At 39.9% G+C, this 18855-nt stretch overlaps 1 protein-coding gene across 13 annotated transcripts in view; it reads left to right on the plus strand.

Moving 5' to 3' along the window:
• The window catches only part of KLHL3 (kelch like family member 3), a 96241-nt gene extending 79471 nt beyond the window's left edge, over positions 1 to 16770 (plus strand). For 8 of the 13 annotated variants that reach the window (XM_083593154.1, XM_083593156.1, XM_083593157.1 and 5 more), the window contains 9 exons: positions 1216 to 1332; positions 2435 to 2584; positions 4265 to 4382; positions 5251 to 5448; positions 5962 to 6102; positions 7620 to 7748; positions 8282 to 8422; positions 9509 to 9652; positions 10716 to 16770. In XM_083593154.1, coding sequence (XP_083449280.1) covers positions 1216 to 1332; positions 2435 to 2584; positions 4265 to 4382; positions 5251 to 5448; positions 5962 to 6102; positions 7620 to 7748; positions 8282 to 8422; positions 9509 to 9652; positions 10716 to 10744 — 1167 coding nt within the window. In that variant the 3' untranslated portion in view covers positions 10745 to 16770. The remainder of the gene's footprint in view (positions 1 to 1215; positions 1333 to 2434; positions 2585 to 4264; positions 4383 to 5250; positions 5449 to 5961; positions 6103 to 7619; positions 7749 to 8281; positions 8423 to 9508; positions 9653 to 10715) is intronic. The other 5 variants (XM_083593155.1, XM_083593153.1, XM_083593152.1 and 2 more) reach the window with 2 other exon arrangements.
• Positions 16771 to 18855: the final 2085 nt, after the last annotated feature.

Raw genomic sequence — 18855 nt, forward strand, 5'->3', positions numbered from 1 at the left:
AAATAGTTTTAAATGTTTATTTTATTATTTCACTTGCACACTGATCTCTTTTCAAAGAGCTTGCATATGGTTTCCAGGCAGGTTACAGTTCAGCAGGACTGAATCACCTGCCTTTAGTATAACTCTGGTGCAAGTGCAAAACAGCAAACTGAACAATAGTTTAAAATAAAGTGAGTATGGTACTTCTTAAAAATAAAATAAAAATCTGTCCCTTTAATAGCTTGTTCCAAATTAAATTTGCCCCATGATATATTAGCTTTAATTTGTACATACTTGTGATTAAAAGCCTCTGCTTCTTGTGGTCAAGAGCAAAGGTGGAATTCTGGAAAGGGTAAAATGTGTAAATTAAAGGAATGTGATATCTGGTAACCCAGGAAGGTTATGACTGTTGTACCCTAAGGAAAGATTTGATGCAGATGAAGTCACAGAGCACCTAAATGCAGCTAAGTATCTTGTGCAGTGGGGAAAGGAAGGACAGTTCTTCAGCAGACACTAATTAAGTTGAAGGGGTGAGAAGACACACAGGTCAAAGTTCCCAATTCTAAAACAGAGTTAAATGAGCAATTAATTAACCTTCTGTAGATAGTACAGCAAGCTGAATAGAATGCAATTAGCGCCACTGTAAATTTAATGCCCCATCCCTAATTTACATTGGCCAGACGATACGGTTTTTAAAAAGTGCCAACGCATTTATGTGCACAAATGCCATCACCACTTAAGTCCAAAAGTCCCAGCTGGCCTATGCGTTCCATTACATAGTAAGTCATCAGAACATCCTTTCTCTTGAATGTTCCTTCTCATGCCCATGAGTATCATAAATGTTTTCAGTTGGAAGCTTCATGTCATGAAAGACTCCCATTGAAACACATATTTCAAGTTGTCGGGCATTGGACTGAGCTCAACAAAAAACAGCATTTAAGTTGTGCAGTACTTATATTCATGGCATTAGATAGTCTTTGTGGTTGGGATTGTACAGTAAACATTTAATACAAAGTTTGTTGGACCCTTCAGAATGCAGAAAATCATACAGTCACAATAAAATAAGCCAGTTTTGATTCTTTTTAAATCCATCTTTTTATCATATCTTCTTGCTTTTGAAAATATCTTTAGTTGGTTTTTCCAAACCTATTTCATTACTTGCTGAACCTCTGCTTGAGGTTGGATTTAACGGTTTATGTCCCTTTTAAAAGGCAGGTGTTTTATTGCTCTTTCCAGGTGTTTGAAGCTGTCATTTCTTGGATAAATTATGAGAAAGAGTCTCGCTTGGAACACATGGCTAAGTTGATGGAACATGTCCGCCTCCCTCTCTTGCCCAGAGATTACCTTGTACAGGTTAGTGTTCTTCTAGTCTCTACAGCACTAAAAGTTTAATAATATACGCTTGGGCTGCTTGTTTGTGGCTTGCCATCAATCAAAAGAACCTTGGATAGCCTTTATAATTATGTGTGTGCCATCCTAGCAGATAAACATGTTCTGAATCTCCTTTTCACTTGAAGGTTCTGCGGGGCAGAGAATGAGAGCTAACCTTGTCCATAATAACTGCTGCAGCGTAAAGCTGTCATTTTTGTGTCCTGATAATATAGAAATTTGGGATATTTGTCTTTAGCAGATACATTGTTGAGCTTGCTTCACTGATAGATCAAGTGGGGAAGCACTGGAGAAAAGTACTGCCAGTTTATGCGAAGATAGCCATTCTCTTTGTTTAGTATCGACATGCGCACTATAGTTATTTCCAAGCTTTTCTTTTCACAGAACTGTTTTTTTTCCCTTTAAAAAAGATTCCAAATTTTTAAAAAGAACCTGGGGATTGGAGCTGCTGACACACAACCTTGCATATCTCCTTGTCGTTTCATTACTGTCGGTTTCTGAAGTTGTGTGAATGTTTTGATTCCTTAAAATACCATGTCTGGAACTGCTAGTGCAAATTAATCTTAGTCACAGTTCAATTATGCAGCTGAACATTCAAAACACAGTCTTTTGCATTGTTGACTTCTAAAGGAGAAGGAGCCCTCTGCATTTGTGGAACTCTGTCTTTTCTGGATTGTGACTTGAGCCCCAAAAATGTGAGGTTTTGGATTGCTGCCACTGTGGGGTGTGTGGGTGTGTGATATCTCAAAGCTTTGGTCTCCCAAGCTTGTATTAAGTAGTGTTGTAAATATTTTAAGATGGGATTGCTGTAGTTATGCACTAATCAAAACATTTATACTAAGCTTGCACAGTTTAACACAACACAAGCATTACTGCACAGTTGAAGTAGATAATATTGTAGTGAGTGAAATAGGGGAGTGGGATAATGATGTGGAAGAAGCAGTTTGGGGTTTTATTTCTACTGCTACACTGAAATCATGAATGAGCATTATAGCGGCCTGCTAGTGACACTTTTTAAGAAGTCTGATAATAGCCATTGTACTAATATCTTTGTTGGTGTCTTCAGACAGTTGAAGAAGAAGCTTTAATCAAGAACAATAACACATGTAAAGATTTCCTTATTGAGGCCATGAAATACCACTTGCTTCCTCTGGATCAACGGCAGTTGATAAAGAATCCTAGAACAAAACCAAGGACCCCAGTCAGTCTGCCAAAGGTAAGCTATTTTTTATTTGCTGAAATACCCAAGATGATGGTCACATGTCCCCTTTACATGGATGGCCATATGCACAGTGGTTAGAATTGCATGATCATTCCCCCTTGAAGGAGGATTGGGTGTATGCAGACATATCTGCACACAGTGTTCATTGCCCTTTTGCACGCATGAATGTCCATTAAATTGTCAGCATGTTGGAAAGAGACTTACCACTTTGACCTGGGTAAATGGTTCAACTTTGCTGAAGTTCCTATAGGTGGTAATGGTGGTACAGTGGTACCTCAGGTTACATACGCTTCAGGTTACATATGCTTCAGGTTACAGACTCCACTACCCCGGAAATAGTGCTTCAGGTTAAGAACTGCTTCAGGATGAGAACAGAAATCATGCTCCGGCGGCGCGGCGGCAGCATGAGGCCCCATTAGCTAAAGTGGTGCTTCAGGTTAAGAACAGTTTCAGGTTAAGAACAGACCTCTGGAACGAATTAAGTACTTAACCTGAGGTACCACTATACATGTTTTGTTTTTGTTTTTTTGACTGGGGCATATGTGAATCAACCCATGGAAGATGTTTATTAACAAACCAACAGTCCTCTTAAACCATTGCTAGAATAATTTCTTACCAAACAGAGAAACGTTGCAGTTTCATATTTTGACAACTACTGCTACTCCTATTCTAGTTTTTCTATTAAAGCTGATTCAAAACCCATTGCAACCAGCCACTGTTCCATAAACTGGGCTCTGCCACACTACTGCATGGAGAAATGCCAGTCAGAGGCATTGTGTGATTTTCATGGTGCAAAGGAAGCAAAAAGGGAAAGGTTGCTCTGTTGTGTGTTGTTATATCCCAGATGGTGTTGGGATATTGGGTTAAAGTGGTGCCCAAAGCAAACAGCCAGTAAAGGAGCACTATGGTTTTAGTACGTCCATGTGTTTTGAAAACTTTGCCATTTTGAATGCAGCTAGGTTTATGCACGCATACACTGTGTGTGTGTGTGTGTGTGTGTGTGTGTGTGTGTGTGTACACAGTGCTTTTTTGCCTGTGGGGACGCAGGGTTATGCATACGCCTAAACGTTTTATCTAAGTTTGGCCTCATTGAGGGGCAGTATTTCAATATGAGTAGGAAAATGAGAGTACCCCTAAACATTTTTTAAGAAAAAAGCACTGTGTATGTATATATAATCTAAGCAAACACAGAGCCATTAAATGCTTGTTCAAGTAATTCCCTCCCCCCATTATCATGGGAATTATAATCTCCCTATGTTAAAACTAGGCTCTCTTGATACTAAGCACCATCAGCGTTTCCATTGTTCTTAGAATTTTCATATCATTGCTAGGCTGTTATCACACGCTTTTATTAAAATGTAGCTCTTCTGGGATCTGAACTAATTACCTTTTGCAAAGGAAGCTAGATAATCTGTGAAAGCTAGAGTACATAGGCTTTGCCCAAAGGCTTCAATCAGTATTTTATCCAATAATGTATTGACTATACTTCCAAGTTCAATATCATGCAAATGCCAACTTCTCATGCATCTGAAGTAAACTCTGCTTTTTTTTCCTTGGGTGAGTTCTCACATAGCTGATGGTGTCCTATTGCCATTGAAGGCCCCAAATAAGATCAAGGATTTCTGTTTGCTGTTGAAAATGCTCTCATGATAACTTTTCTCCCTTCCTACCAAGGTAATGATGGTAGTTGGTGGGCAAGCACCTAAAGCCATTCGGAGTGTAGAGTGTTATGATTTTGAGGAGGAGCGATGGGATCAAGTTGCTGAACTTCCTTCTCGGAGATGTAGAGCAGGTAAATATTTTCCCTATTAAAAAAAATAGCCTCAGTCATAATCACAAAAAATATTTAGGACGGATTTTATATATTCAGTTGAATTTTAGGCTATACAGTAAAACATTAGAGTTAGCCCTTGTCTGTTAACAGATCCAGGCTCTCTTGAATGAGACTGATTTTCTAGATCTATTTCATTTGGTGTTTAGGCCTGGTTTTGGCATGGAACATACCTCTGTCACCCTGTATAATGGCCTTTGTTGGGAGAGAGACAGGGGGAGTGCAACCCCATTGATTCTGCTTGATCTCTCGGCAGCTTTTGCTATGTTAGTTGTGTCTGGCAGGCAGTTATGCTTGTTTTGATAGAACAATCTCCTCAGCGCTCTGTTGAATTCCACCCAGTAATAACAGTCTCATGTACTTCAGCAGCCAGCAAGAGCCATTTCACATATCAATACTTTTGTGTAAGCTGAACTTACATAGCATGAGTGCAACAAATGTGATTTCAGATATTGTGCTCTATTCCCCTTGTTTGAGCGTACATTTGTTGGCAAACTCAGCCTTTTTTATGTAATGTATGAAATAGTGAAATGCTTCACTATGCTAATGGTGCCATATGAGGCCATAACATTTGAAAGCTTGCTTTTCCCATGGATCAGACCTATTGAATAGAGATATTCTATGTCGATGCCAGGCTTACCCTCTCATAGACTTGATTCATGAAACAAGCAGCATTCAAACTTTACAGGTTCCATATGTAGTTGTCACCATACTGGAATATTGCTTGGTGACCTTCCTGAAGTTCTGGTAGGAATAAGAGAAAGAAAATAATTGTCCTATAGGCATGACCTGCCTTCCATTTTTCTGACTCCCAATTTGTTTTTAACAGGTGTGGTATTCATGGCAGGCAAAGTCTATGCTGTGGGAGGTTTTAATGGCTCTTTACGAGTCCGAACAGTAGATGTATATGATGGAGTGAAAGACTTGTGGACGTCAATAGCCAGCATGCAAGAAAGACGAAGCACTTTAGGGGCAGCTGTGCTAAATGAACTCCTCTATGCTGTTGGTGGATTTGATGGAAGCACAGGTAGGTTTCTAAAACAAAACTGGGTGAATGCTGTTCATATCTTTGCTCTTAAACACTTTACAAGAACCATAGAACTTCCTTTGAATTCAGTGCTCCTGATGCTACATTTCAAATCTTCTTTATAAAACAACAAAACAAAAACCTTTGTTACAGCCTGTTTTATTATGTCTGGCTTAGTTTTCTGCAGTGGATGGAAAAAATTCTTGGGTGGGTTGCACTTCCCAGTCATTTTTTCAGTGCATGGTTGTTGAGTAATCACAAGTGATGAGAACTGGGGTGGTATTTTGAGATACAGATTCTCAGTGCAAAATTATTAGTATTGGGTTTAGTGTCCAGTTCCTGATCCTGAAGTAGTCTCAACCTGCTTCCTTTCCCCTTTTTGTCTTGGAAAGATTAAGACAAGAGTATGCCCTGGAAAAATTAAGTCAGGATGGTAACTGTGACAAAGGAGGGATTATACTCTGCTAAATTAAGGATGTAGAAAACTTGCCTTAATATTATTTTCAAAAATAGGTCTTGCATCTGTGGAAGCATATAACTATAAGACCAATGAGTGGTTTTTTGTGGCACCTATGAACACAAGAAGAAGCAGCGTTGGAGTTGGGGTCGTGGAAGGTAAAGACAGCAAACTGCTGTATTGGCCGCAGCAGCACAGTTAAGTGTGATAGCCTAGCAGCAAGCACTTTTTTAAAGACAAAAAATTAAGGCAGTTAACATTGTTGGACTACACTGCGTGTTCCAAAAATCACTCTCCCATCTTGAATGGGAACAGGCTGAGTACAGCAGTGATTGAGACACGCTTAGTTGTTAAGTTGTGGGGGTCCCCCCCCTTCTCTACTGCTTTGGGAAGTTTATCTTAGTGTTTTGCCATCTGGCCTGGCAGGTATCAAGGCACTGGGAGGAGGGACAAAACCTAGTCTGTCTAGTCTGCACTGATGCCGAGTATGCCTCACCCATAAAATCACTGAATTCTGTAAGTTTCAGCAATGTCAATCTCACAGTTCTGCCTAGGTCCTAAACCAGGAGTCAGGAATATTTTTCAGCCCAATGCCAAGCACCACATTCTTATGGACTATCTTATGGGGGGGGGGGGGCTGTATGCTACTGGTAGGTTGGGCAATAGATGTGACCCTTACCTTTCTAGATTTTTCTCCTTACACCCCCATATCTCTCCATCCAGGCAAGCAAGAGGCATTGTCACAGTTTAAGGAAAAATTCCACCTTGACAAATGCATTTTAAGTGGGTGCAGAGTAGGGCTAGCAGCAGATGTGACCTAGGAAGAGTCCTGAGGGCCATTTAGGGTCCTTGAGTCCCTGGACCCCAGATTCCCCCCTCCTGCCTTACACTGGTTTTCCATGTGCCACTCGATATGATCCGCTAACCAGAGTAGCTGTGGAAACCTAGATGGGTGGGGTATAAATAATAAAATTTTTATTATTCACAATACAAAATTTAATGAATTGAGTGTGAGCCACTTCGTTACACTCAGTGTGAAGAAAACTGGAAGGACTATCAATGGCTTTTTCCGTGGCTCTGTGTCTCCATCTTGTGGGAAATAGATGTTTCACATCTTCTGAAGCTGGGAGATGTGCAAGGTTTGTCAGGAATTTGGGGATTTTTTCATATATAAGTTCTGACAATGATTTTAAACCCTTTTTCTGTGCCCTCAGAGAAGTCATCCCAACTATCCTTACCTAAGCATTTCCCCTGCTAAATGGTTCTCTATATTTCACTGTGGAAGCTTGGTATGACGCTTTTCCTATTTCCGGAGGTTTTTTGTTGGATTTTTAAATACGGATGGCCGAAAAGGTCTTCTCCCCAAATGAAACTTTGGTAGAAAGAGCAGGGTTTTAAAGGGATTTGCACTTGATCAAGGAGAAGTACATTTTCACCCGTTTTGTAACATGGCAAATAATGGAACAACCTTCTGCAGCGAACTATCCTTGAGAACATCTCACTTAGCGAGTGTTTGTTGATCTGAGCATTTGGTATACATGATGGTCAACTGAAACATGTTATATGTACAGGTATTTATCAAGCTAGTAGGCGGCTATCACAAAAGGATTGTGTAATTGACATGGTACAAATGATCAGTGATGAAATGTTCTGAAGTGCGAATATTCCCAACTGCTCCTGTTGATGTTCAGTGCTGCATATTCATTTTTTCTAGGTAAACTCTATGCTGTTGGTGGTTACGATGGAGCATCACGTCAGTGCCTTAGTACTGTAGAACAGTATAATCCAGCTACAAATGAGTGGGCATATGTGTCGGATATGAGTACTCGCCGCAGTGGTGCAGGTATCTTACCTGCTGTTTTTCCTCCTTGTGTAGTTGTCACAGCTAAATCTCTGAACAGTACCTAAGTTTGTTACAAGAGCTCTTGAAAATAGTACCATGTATGTTGCCCCTTTCCTGGCAATGCGTGATAAGACTAATGATACGGTATTGTCATACTGTTCTCAAATGCTAGGCCTGTAATTGTAGTATAAGGGCAGGCCTGTGCAGTTTGGGTGCAGGCCAGGTACACTTGCTCCAGGCCTCAGAGGGCTAAGCTGGCTGTTGGGGCCCACCAGGGACCGGCTACTTTTCTGTTTGTGTTTATAACTTTATTCTAACAAGACTTCTGCCCCAGGTCTTAGGCATTCTCTGCAAAGGCCTTTATAAGGGTATGAATTGTCTTTCTGCGAGGGATCCCAGTGTTTGGACATGTGAGGAAAACTCCTGCATTGAATATTTAGCTCACTTTTATGATGGGGTTGTTGAATGAAACAGCCGCTTAGGAGTAACTTATGCTCTGAAGCTCTCAGAGTTGCTGTCCTCTTGTTTTGCAGGTGTTGGTGTACTTAGTGGACAGCTGTATGCTACTGGGGGACATGATGGCCCTTTGGTGAGGAAAAGTGTGGAAGTATATGATCCTGGAACAAATACGTGGAAACAAGTGGCAGATATGAATATGTGTAGAAGAAATGCAGGTATTCATTTTGTAATTTCCTCCAAGCAACCACAGCACACTTATATATATTGCCCTTCAGGTATAAGCAACCTTTCAAAGAAGCTTACAGTAATACTGAAACAAAAACATCAATTTTATAAGCTGTATCTTGCTTTTCTAGGTATTTAAAATTAAATCTCCATACTTTATAAGACAGGAAGTCCTGAAGGTGTGTGTGTTTCATGCATCTGTGTCTGTAGTGAGTAACAAGGAATATGGAATTTAGCAGAGGGAGTTTATGAATTCCAGAACCTCTGTTTTCTTTACAAGAACATTTTCCTTGCTCTCGTGACTTCACAGAGAACATTCAAGTATGGAACAGATTTTGTCATCAGAAAGCATAGAAATAAAAGGGTAATTCATTTATTTCATACAACCTCCAGTGGTCAGAAGGCTGAGCCTTTTATACCCTGCACAGCTCCTAATCCCCTATCCTTGCTGTTCCTGCTGCCCAGTCCTTGAATTGTGCCCAGTGCTTTAAACAGGGTTGCAAATGGAGCCAATTTGGTTCATTTCTGGGGAAAATTTGGTTACGGTATCTAAAGAGATGTCCAAATACATAATAAATTCAGGGATGCTTTTTTCCAGATGTCCTCTTGGTGCTATCTCCAAATATCCCTCATGTTATTTTCCTCAAATCCCTTGGATACTGGAGTGTTCTGGGGAAGAGAAATGGCAACTGCCTGTACGCAGGTGACAGGAAAAACAAAGTAACCCCCTATCCCCACCAAACCCCCTCATTGATGTGAGTTATGAAGTGAATGTGATAACATTGAACACATTATGTGCTTATTAACAAAAATGAATGGAATAATGAGTGACTTCTATTTTTTTGCACATTCCTAAATATTATAAAAATACCTCTCACCTTGCTACAAGAACAGCTTATGAAAATTAATGATATATTATTTCTGAGTACAATCAGAGTGCACAATTTCAGTGTCGATGGTTCATACTTTGGGGCTCCCTGAAGGATCTGGAGTGAATCCAGCCTGAATGCTAGAGTTCCTTCCCCCTCCATGCCACAGCCATGTAAACTTAAAATAACACATTTTTTCCTCCATAGGTGTGTGTTCAGTGAACGGTCTTCTCTATGTGGTTGGGGGAGATGATGGCTCTTGCAATTTGGCATCTGTAGAATACTATAATCCTGTCACTGATAAATGGACATTATTACCAACAAACATGAGCACTGGAAGAAGTTATGCAGGTAAGCAGTACATTGAACCAGGTGGAAGCAGAAGGATGGGCTGGATGAATCTGCATTTCTCAAATCTCTGCTGTGATTCTTGGCAGGGTTAGCAACACTTTTTCCTGGTAGAGAAATTTCACTCCTAAAAGGAACCTGGGCGTTTAACGTGCTACTGCATGGCATGTAGAAATCCAACAGATGGTATTTCCCCATTTCTGATGTTCATCTGGCAAAGATGCATCTGTTTAAATTCTACCTGCTGTGTGGCCATTACAGGCAAGAGAGTCTCTGGTCAGAAAAGAGTCAGTACCCCAAGTGTATCTTGAGCTTTCTATAAGTCCCAGTACAGGTAAAAGGTTACTCCAAAAATCATCTGTATGGTGGCCCAGCTACACCCCTATCTGGACAGGAACAGCCTAACTGCTGTTGTGTATGCTCTGGTAACCTCTAGGTTATATTATTGCAGCATGTTATACATAGGACTGACTCTGAAGATGGTTTGGAAACTTTAACTAGCACAGGATTTGGCGACCACGTTGCTCACAGGGGCATGACAGTTTCAGCATATTACACCAATTCTGGCCTGACTCCACTGGCTGCCAATTGGTTTCCAGGCCTAGTTTTGCTGAATTTGACCTTTAAAGCCTTAAATGGCACAGTACCAAAATACCTCAAGGACTGCCTCTCTCCATATGAACCTCTCAGACTCTAAGATCATCCTCTGAGGCCCTTCTTTGTGTGCCTCCTTCACAAGAGGTCTGGAGAGTGGCAACAAGAGAACGGGCCTTTTCATCAGTGGCTCCCCATTTGTGGAATGTTCTCCCCAGGGAGGCTCGCCTGATGCCTTCATTATATACCTATAGGTGGCAGGTAAAAATGTTTCTCTTCAACCGAGCCTTGGGCTGATTGACATACAATGCCCTTTTAAATGTGCTGTGGGAGGGGGGATTATTGGTTTCTTTTTCTTATTTTTACTATGTATTTTGTGGTTTTGTGTAATTTTATGTTGTGAACCACCCTGAGATCTGCGGATCAAGGGCGGTATATAAATTTAATGCATGTGTACTTTCTTCCCTTGTAGGTGTAGCTGTGATCCATAAACCATTGTGACACATGTTCAAGTGACTGCAAAGACAAGAAATAATGACCATCTTGCTTGGTGGGTTTTGGAAGATACTGAAATCTGACTCTTAACTGCCACACTAATATTGCACTCCTAGCATGACAAGTATGTGCTAAGACCATCAACCTCTGCTCAGCAATGGGCAGTGCAGCAACGTGAAAAGTCTTGCTGTGAACATGTTCCAGAAATGAGGTGTTGCTTGTTTTTCTTGGTGCAATCTGCTGTTTTATGTACAGCCAAGACTTGAGTTTGAACTGAATTTCTCAAGAGCAAGGAAATATATCTCTATGGCATGTAACCAGGAGAAAGGGTATTTTGGAATACTTCACTACTGAAGTAGCATAGACACTATAATATGTTCTATTTACTTACCAAACCTTTTAGACAAATCTACTACTGAGACTGGAATTTTTGAAACAACCCTCGAAAGGAAACCAGACCTGAATAAATAAGACTGGGAGCTCTAGCTCATATGGTATATTGCCCCCATCATATGTACATACACTAGTTGACTACTGTAAATGTGTTATTTAGGACACTGGATGTGTACATTGTATGAATTTTATCCTAGATGTAGAACTGCAATTTTCAAACCTATTTTGTATATGTGGTCAGATGAGCTAAGCAGTGTCTTTCTCTAGGGTAAAAGCATACGTGAACTACCGAAAGACTAGTAACCACACTAAAATGTAAGGTTCTAGAGGCGGGCTGCTGGTGGTGGGGAAGGTATTGCTATTTCAAAATTAATTCTGACCACAGTTGACATTGAAAGGGGTGGGGAGTCATAACATGGTGTCGCCTTGACTATTGCCAACAATTCAGAAAACCCAAACTGCACCTGCTTTTTAAAGGGCATCTGGGTACCATGGAAGAGTATTTTAAATTCATCAACTATGGTTGTCACCAGATTTCCAGGGTGGTGGTGGGATTCAGTAGTGGATTCCAGGGTTACAGCCAGGTTTGGAGAGCTGCATCCAGCCCAGTGACTTGTAGGATGATATTGTACTTGGATGATATTGTCATGAGCAAAGGCTGAGAGTACCAGGGAAGCCCATCTGAGCAAATGGGACTTCTGAATAACAAACTGGGTGGTCAGCCTTCTATCCAGAATAATAATCTAGTAAATGCTAGCCAAGTTTAGATTAGAACTTCACCCATCCCTATATACCTCTTGCATTTGGCCAAATACCACAAGTTGCCCAAGATTTAAAAACCTTTAAGTGTCTTAATGCTTCCATCATGTAGTTGGTTAAGGCTGCAGTGCTGTGCATAATCACCTTGGAGTAAGCTCTGTTGAACTTAGTGGAGCTTACTTTTGAGTAGACATGCATAGGATTGCATGGTAATTCTTCCAGCCATTTTTCCTAACTGCTGACCTTTCAAATATTCACTGTTTTCCTTATTACAGCTGTGTACTGAAGTTACTCAAACTTTTAAGCATTTAGTCCAAAAGGGAGAGAGAAGTGATTTGGGGGAAATAAGGAAAGCTGGGTCTAGCTAATTGGCTCAACTCAAATCTAAAAACCTCCAAGCTTCTGTTATGTTCACTGTCATCATCCAACTGAGAATTATTTTGTTCCTAGAAAGTTTGTGTTCTTGTAACTTCCAGCTCTTCTGGGAAAGCAGCCACAAAAGATTAACACGGAAGTATATCGTTCCTTTCTCTTCCAACCCCTTACTACGTGCATTTTAAAGGTGGTGTGTGTGTGTGTGTGTGTGTGTGTGTGTTTCCCCAAGAGCACTTAACTTATTTCTTATGTAGATAGACAGCTTTTTTATCACTTGCCAAATATCAAGAGTGAAGTAGAATATATAACTGAACTTGCTTTGAACAAGTGTTAATAAGGTAAGATTCTATTATTTTTGACAAGGGCTTTCATCCCTTAATTGGATATAAAAACAAAACAATTTCCTTAAAAGAGTCTCAGTGCTACATCTTATGATACCTTTTGTACTCTGGCACAGATACTATAGTACAAAATACACCTGAAGAATGCACATACAGGGTGCATAATCGCTCTTCAAAACACAAGTGAGCCTGGTTGTTGCTTGCTCAACACTTGAGTATTTTAAAAAATGTAGAACATGGCAGTTTCTACATGTGTTTCACGCTTTGTATTTCCGAGAATGCAGCCAGCAGCCAATGAATTGCTTCCAGGGTTGGGGTAGGAAATCTCTTTTCAGGACCTGTTTATGCATTATTCTTTCTGTGTGGAGGATATTAGTGTGCTACATATAGCCCCTGGTCTCTCTGTATGAGTTCAGGGCTGCAGCTCTAATGCTTTGCATTGTTTATACTTCTCTAGTGTGGAGAATCTCCATTTTGTTGCTTTGAATGTCTTGAGAGCACTGTGGATATTCTCCACAGGATAGCAGCAGTCTTTAGGGCCCCACAGCCCTATATCTACTTACCTGGGATTAATCTCCATTGAATTCAGTGGAACTTACTTCTGAATAGACAAGTAAAGGATTGCATTGTTCAATCACAATAGCAGATGTGAATCACTCAATAGGCAGAAGATTATTCCGTCAACCTCCACATGAAGAAATGCAATGTGTAAACCACTTAAGGCCATTTAAATAGTATGAAATCTTGCCCTCTCATATTGGTTGAAGAATCATTTAAACACTAAGAGTACACCCTTACCTCATTTGATGAATCAGTTGTCAGACACAGATGCACATGTACTGAACATGAATTGATTTTTCTGTTCCATTTACCGCCAAAACTGTATGCCAGTCATATATATCCTTTGACAGGCAGTGAATTTTTGAGTTAACCTAATCTATGATTCATTCCGAAATGGCACCTATGTCCATATAACATCTGGAAAAATTACAAAAAAACTATGGTGTACTGAGTGTTCATAAATAGTCAGGACCATAAATGGCCTTGCTCTCAGTCACTTACCCACTAGCAAATGGTATATGTCACTTCTGTGTGTAAACTTGCAGTTAGTGCAAGTCAAGTGACCTCATTTTCCAGCTATGCAATATTATTGCTACATAATAAACCAGCTGCAATAGTCCCTTTAAAGCGCATTTGAAATATCTCGCATTGTGTGTGCATTTTTAATATTTGTACTTTGCCGATAATCTGAGCCAGATCCTTTCAAAGGTTGCCTTTTTATAGGGCTTGAAAATAATAGCTTTAGAGCTTGCAAATTTTAATGCAGCTATTTTTGTAAGATAATTCTGAAGAGTTCTTGGATCTCCTTTGATTTTGGTGGCATTATGATTAGTGTCTAATCCTTACACCATGGGCCCAGTTCTCATCAGCCATTTGTGTATGGTGTCTTGTATATTTTTGCTTGAAAAAGGGAAAATCCTTTGGCTTCTCTTGATTTTATGAAAAGGACACTTCTGGACTTCATGTTAATTAACAGTGTATTGTTTCTTCCATGATTAGTAACATTATAAATTGCTGGATTTATAAGAAAACAATTGAATTTATTTTTTTGAACTTTGAGTACACTTTCTGTACTGTTGGGCTGGACAAACAGTGCACAAAGTATTTGTGTACTAATACTGCTGTATTTCTCTCTCTCTGTGTGTGTCTTGCTCATACCTGAACATAATGTTCTGAAGCTAAATGTTAAAAGTCAGAATAATGGTAATAGGTTTGGTTGTCCTCTAACTCCTTTTACAGGTTTTCCTCGGACACTGTTTGGAGATACCCAAAATTCATAAATCTGTTTCTACAAATACTCTTTGATTAAATTGTTGGGCAATCTTTTATCCAGAAGCTGGCTTATCAGGTTGTGATGAGATAAGAAGATGACCTTCCATAAGAGTTGTGTGTAGGCCCAAAACCTGGACGCATCCATGCTCTGCATGTGACGACAAATGCTTTGCAGACATCCTTTCCCAGAAACTCCAATCACAGAACTCCCACATGCACTTAAATTCTTAAAAAGTAATTTGGCATGACATCAAAGGGAAACTGCTAGTATGCTTGTGGTACCCCCTCCATCTTTCTCATTTAAATTGCTTTTGTAGCATATCTTCAACCTGTTTTTCAGTCTCAAAAATTAAAGGAGTTTTCCAGTCAGTCAGCTTTTGGATATAGCCAAAAGCATTATCTTCAGGGGTATTCAGCACTGCACTGTTTCTACAAAATCTGAAATGAAGCTATTTTTATTGCCCCAGTCTTTTAGCACTGTTTGAATTTTGTGTGCAAGTTTGCCTGAGTAATTCATTTCAACTGGATCCTATTTTATATTTAACTGTGACTGTGGCTAGCATTGCACAACTAAGCCACAAAAACTGAAGTTTTACTTTTTGCACTATTTGTACACCAATGACTTAAAATACTCTGTTTTAGGAAGCTTATCAACCGAGCAGCTATATTTGTCCAAAAGCTTATTAGCTCATTTTCCCTATTAACTCATAGGACAAATAGATAGAATAATACAGTGTAATTAAAGTTGATTCACATTTGAAGCATCTGGAATGATATGAAATTTTGAATTTTCTTAAATGGCACTATTTAAATATAGCCATTCTGTTACATTGCCATGCCATTCATAGGTTTTATTTAATAGTAAAAGGGAATAGCCTGTCAACCCTGTAAGAATGGTAGCTTTGCCAAAATGTTCCATTGCTGAAAAATATAGTGGCGACATTTTATATGCAGTGTGAAACCATGGTTTGGTGTCATGTGTATGAGCAAGCTTAGCTTCAAGATATGTAAATGTATTTCTCTCCTTGTTTGGCATAGTTTCTAAACTGGCTTCCATAAACTGACTTCCCAGTCTCAAGACACAGCTTGATCCTGGTTTATGGGCAAACTGTAGCCCTGCTCAGGTGTTATGCCTGAACAGGAAACGTCCACTCATGTAGGAGATACAAGGTCACATGCTGTCCTGGCCCTTCTTGCTCAGTCTTCAGTCTTCCTGTGTTTATCAGGAAAGGTCTGAAAGGGGCTTTTACCAGCATTTCCTTGAATACAGATAGAAGCCCCCTGTTGGTTCCTGATCGCACAGAGGTTTCTACTTCTGCTCAAGTCAGCAGTGGTAAAAGGGTTCAGATAAACAGGAAGATCAGTAGCAGGGAGGGTGGAGAAGATGCACACAGGGACATTGGGGAGTGTGGGGCATGCACAGCCCTGTGTCTCCTACATGGATGATGATACCCTGTTCAGGGTTGAGCAAGACTTATGTTTGAAGCATATCCCAGTTTGCCATGTTTGGATACTATGACAACTGGAAGCCGGTAAGGGTGAAATCCCATTGGGTGATGCTTTTCTGACAGCTGGCTAGCCAGCGCTAGTAAGACTGGTTGGAGATCTTGTCCAAGGCACTTGGTTCTGGCAGGCTTGGTGTTCTGGCACTCCCTCTACATACTGGGGCTGACCATGCAAGGGGAAGAGGGACCCTGCAAGCCCCAGGGACGGTTTTGCTCATGCACGCAATACCAAACTACGGTGGAATGAGCTCATTGTTTGATTAATATATTGTGGGCATAAGAATACAGTAAACCTTTTTTCATGAGATCCTAAATTATTTTATTTTCTTGTACAGTAGTGATAATGCTAAGAAGTTTAATTTGTAAATATATTGTATAAAATATGTTTTAAGGCTAACAGAAGATTGTAACAGCGTTCACCTTGAATGCACAGATTTTTTTTAAAAAAATAATAAAATAGACTGAGAAAATGTAGCTGTGATCCATATACAAATTAATTCAACATGCTAATATTTCTTAGGTTTTACAGCCCACTCCTGTGCATGCTTACTCAAAAGCAAGTCCCACATTGTTCATTGGAACTTATTTGAAAGTAAGTGTATGTAGGATTGCAGCCTTAGTTAAGATCATACTGCACATTACATCCATTGGTTAGTTCCTTATAATTGCTGGTTACTGCCATGGGACCAACTGGTTTGTGATGCAATTCTGTTTCTTTTCAGAAGCAAAACCTAGAATTTAAACTCCACAAAAATGTTAACAACAAAAGGTCAAATCTGTTCTCAAGGACATTGAATTTTGGTGGAATAAAGTTGAGCAAATGAAATTGATCTTGTGTTTATTCTGATTCTGCCAATGTTTTGGAGTTACAGTGAATGGAAACGTAGGACCAAAATAATAGAACTATAGAATTATTAATGATTCACTGTCAATAATCCTAATTATTTTCTGCATGTGTACACCAAGAGGTCAAAACCTGCATGTATCTAAGCAGGCAATGGATAGTCACTTGAAAAAAATCCTGAGATTTTTGATGCACTGCTTATCACATGATATGGGCAAATTATTTTACTTGGAAAGAAAAATCTGTTGAAGATTTTTGCTGTAGTTGACAATCACAGGCCTGCTGTACCCCTCTTCGTTAAATTTGTGTCTCGCTTTCCCATCAAATGGTGCTCAGATGGTGAACTGGATGTATGTGGTCACTAATATGAAGTATCACACAAGCTGTATAAAAGTGGTAGCTTGTCATGTGAATTGGTTACCAAGATGCATTTTTTCTCAGTACTGTCCTATGGTTCCAATTTTAGTAAGCTAAAATGCTGGTGTGCATGAACCTGTTGTGTACTCCACAGCACAACCCAGGTTTTTCCTCCATCCTTAGGCAAAACACAGCTTTCTTTGTAGCTGGAAGACAGACTTGAGCAGATTTATGTAATTCCAGAGATGAGGAATTGGCCATTGTGTGTTTCTCTTTCATAAAAGGATTTGCTGCAGCCTGAAATCTGAAAAGCCAACTTTCGTTGGCCCTGGACAGGGATGATGGCATAGCAGTATCATCCTTGCAGTCTAGTAACATCTGAAGGGCGAAAGGTCCTGCACCTCTGTGTTAGACAAATATCCAGGGTGGATATAAATCACACAATACTTGGATCCTTTGTGAGTTTATTTGGAAGCAATTCCTTCTGTGTTTAATGGGCTGACTTCCCAGTAAACCTGTTTTAGTTAGGGCTGCAGGTCAACTAAGCTGCAAGTGACTTTACTTAAGTTTCCCTAATGTGAAAATGCCACCACCTACAGTTCAATCCTGGGCATGTTTACTTGGCTGTATCCCCACCCCATCCCCAATTCAGGAGAAGGCCCATTTTTGGAATGCTAAAGCATGGTGTACTGTTGCATCCTAATGCAGCCTCTTTCTCTTTCAGTGATGAAAATAGTTCTGTGCCCCACTAATCCTGGGACTGGCAGGGGAATGGACAATATGAGCTTTGCTGTCCCAATGATTTATTGTTGCTGGGTTAGGACTTAGCAGGATGGGCGTAGGATTCTGTCACAAAGTTGGGATTTTTTTTAAGGGAATGTAGAGAATTACAAAAGACTGGTATTATTTTCCAGAAAACATTCTCTTCCATGTGGAGGAGGATCTGATTCTTTCCCATATGTTTTAGAGGCTACTGCTCCACTCCTTTAGCAACATCATTATGTCTGAAGGGGATGGAAGGGAAGTATCACACATTTTGAAAAAAAATGCAATTCTTGTATCAAGTTCTTCTATGCATCACTGATACTGAAATTCCCACAGGAACATTAGACCTAAAATGCTGTAGGTTATAAACATAACATTTTTGATGTCTACCACAATGTCCCACATTCTATCAAGACATTTATAAGGTGCAGATTTAATGGTTTTACCACTACTCAAACTCTGTCCTCTTCTCCTTGGTTGCTTTTTTTACCATCTAGTCTTGGAAACTTTGGATGCTATTTTGTGACATTTTGGTTGGCCTAATAAAGGTAATACGGATTTTGGATTTTTTCCCTATCAGCCCACCTTTGCTTTTTGATTGACTTTCCTATCACTTATAGTACAGAGTGGCAGATAAGTTGCTTGATATATTTTTTGTGCACATCTGAACAAACGAGGTGCTGCACAGTGCAGTTCCTAAAGTATTCTCCCTTGATTTCTCCCCCGTGTCACTTCAGGTACTTTTTTACATCTGTGTATTTGTGTCTAATTAATTTTCTGGTTTTGAGGGCATGTAGCAATTAGAACCAACAGCTGATAAATGAATGCTCCAGATCCCTCAATTAGAAAGCAATCAGTCTAAAATTCCAAGGGTATAGCATCTCCAGTGAGAATCCTTTCATTTTCTTGTATATAAGTGGCAGTTGGAAAAAATGGGTGCTAAAA

Source organism: Podarcis filfolensis (genome assembly GCF_964270895.1).
Source record: "Podarcis filfolensis genome assembly, chromosome: 2".
NCBI classification, from domain to species: domain Eukaryota; kingdom Metazoa; phylum Chordata; class Lepidosauria; order Squamata; family Lacertidae; genus Podarcis; species Podarcis filfolensis.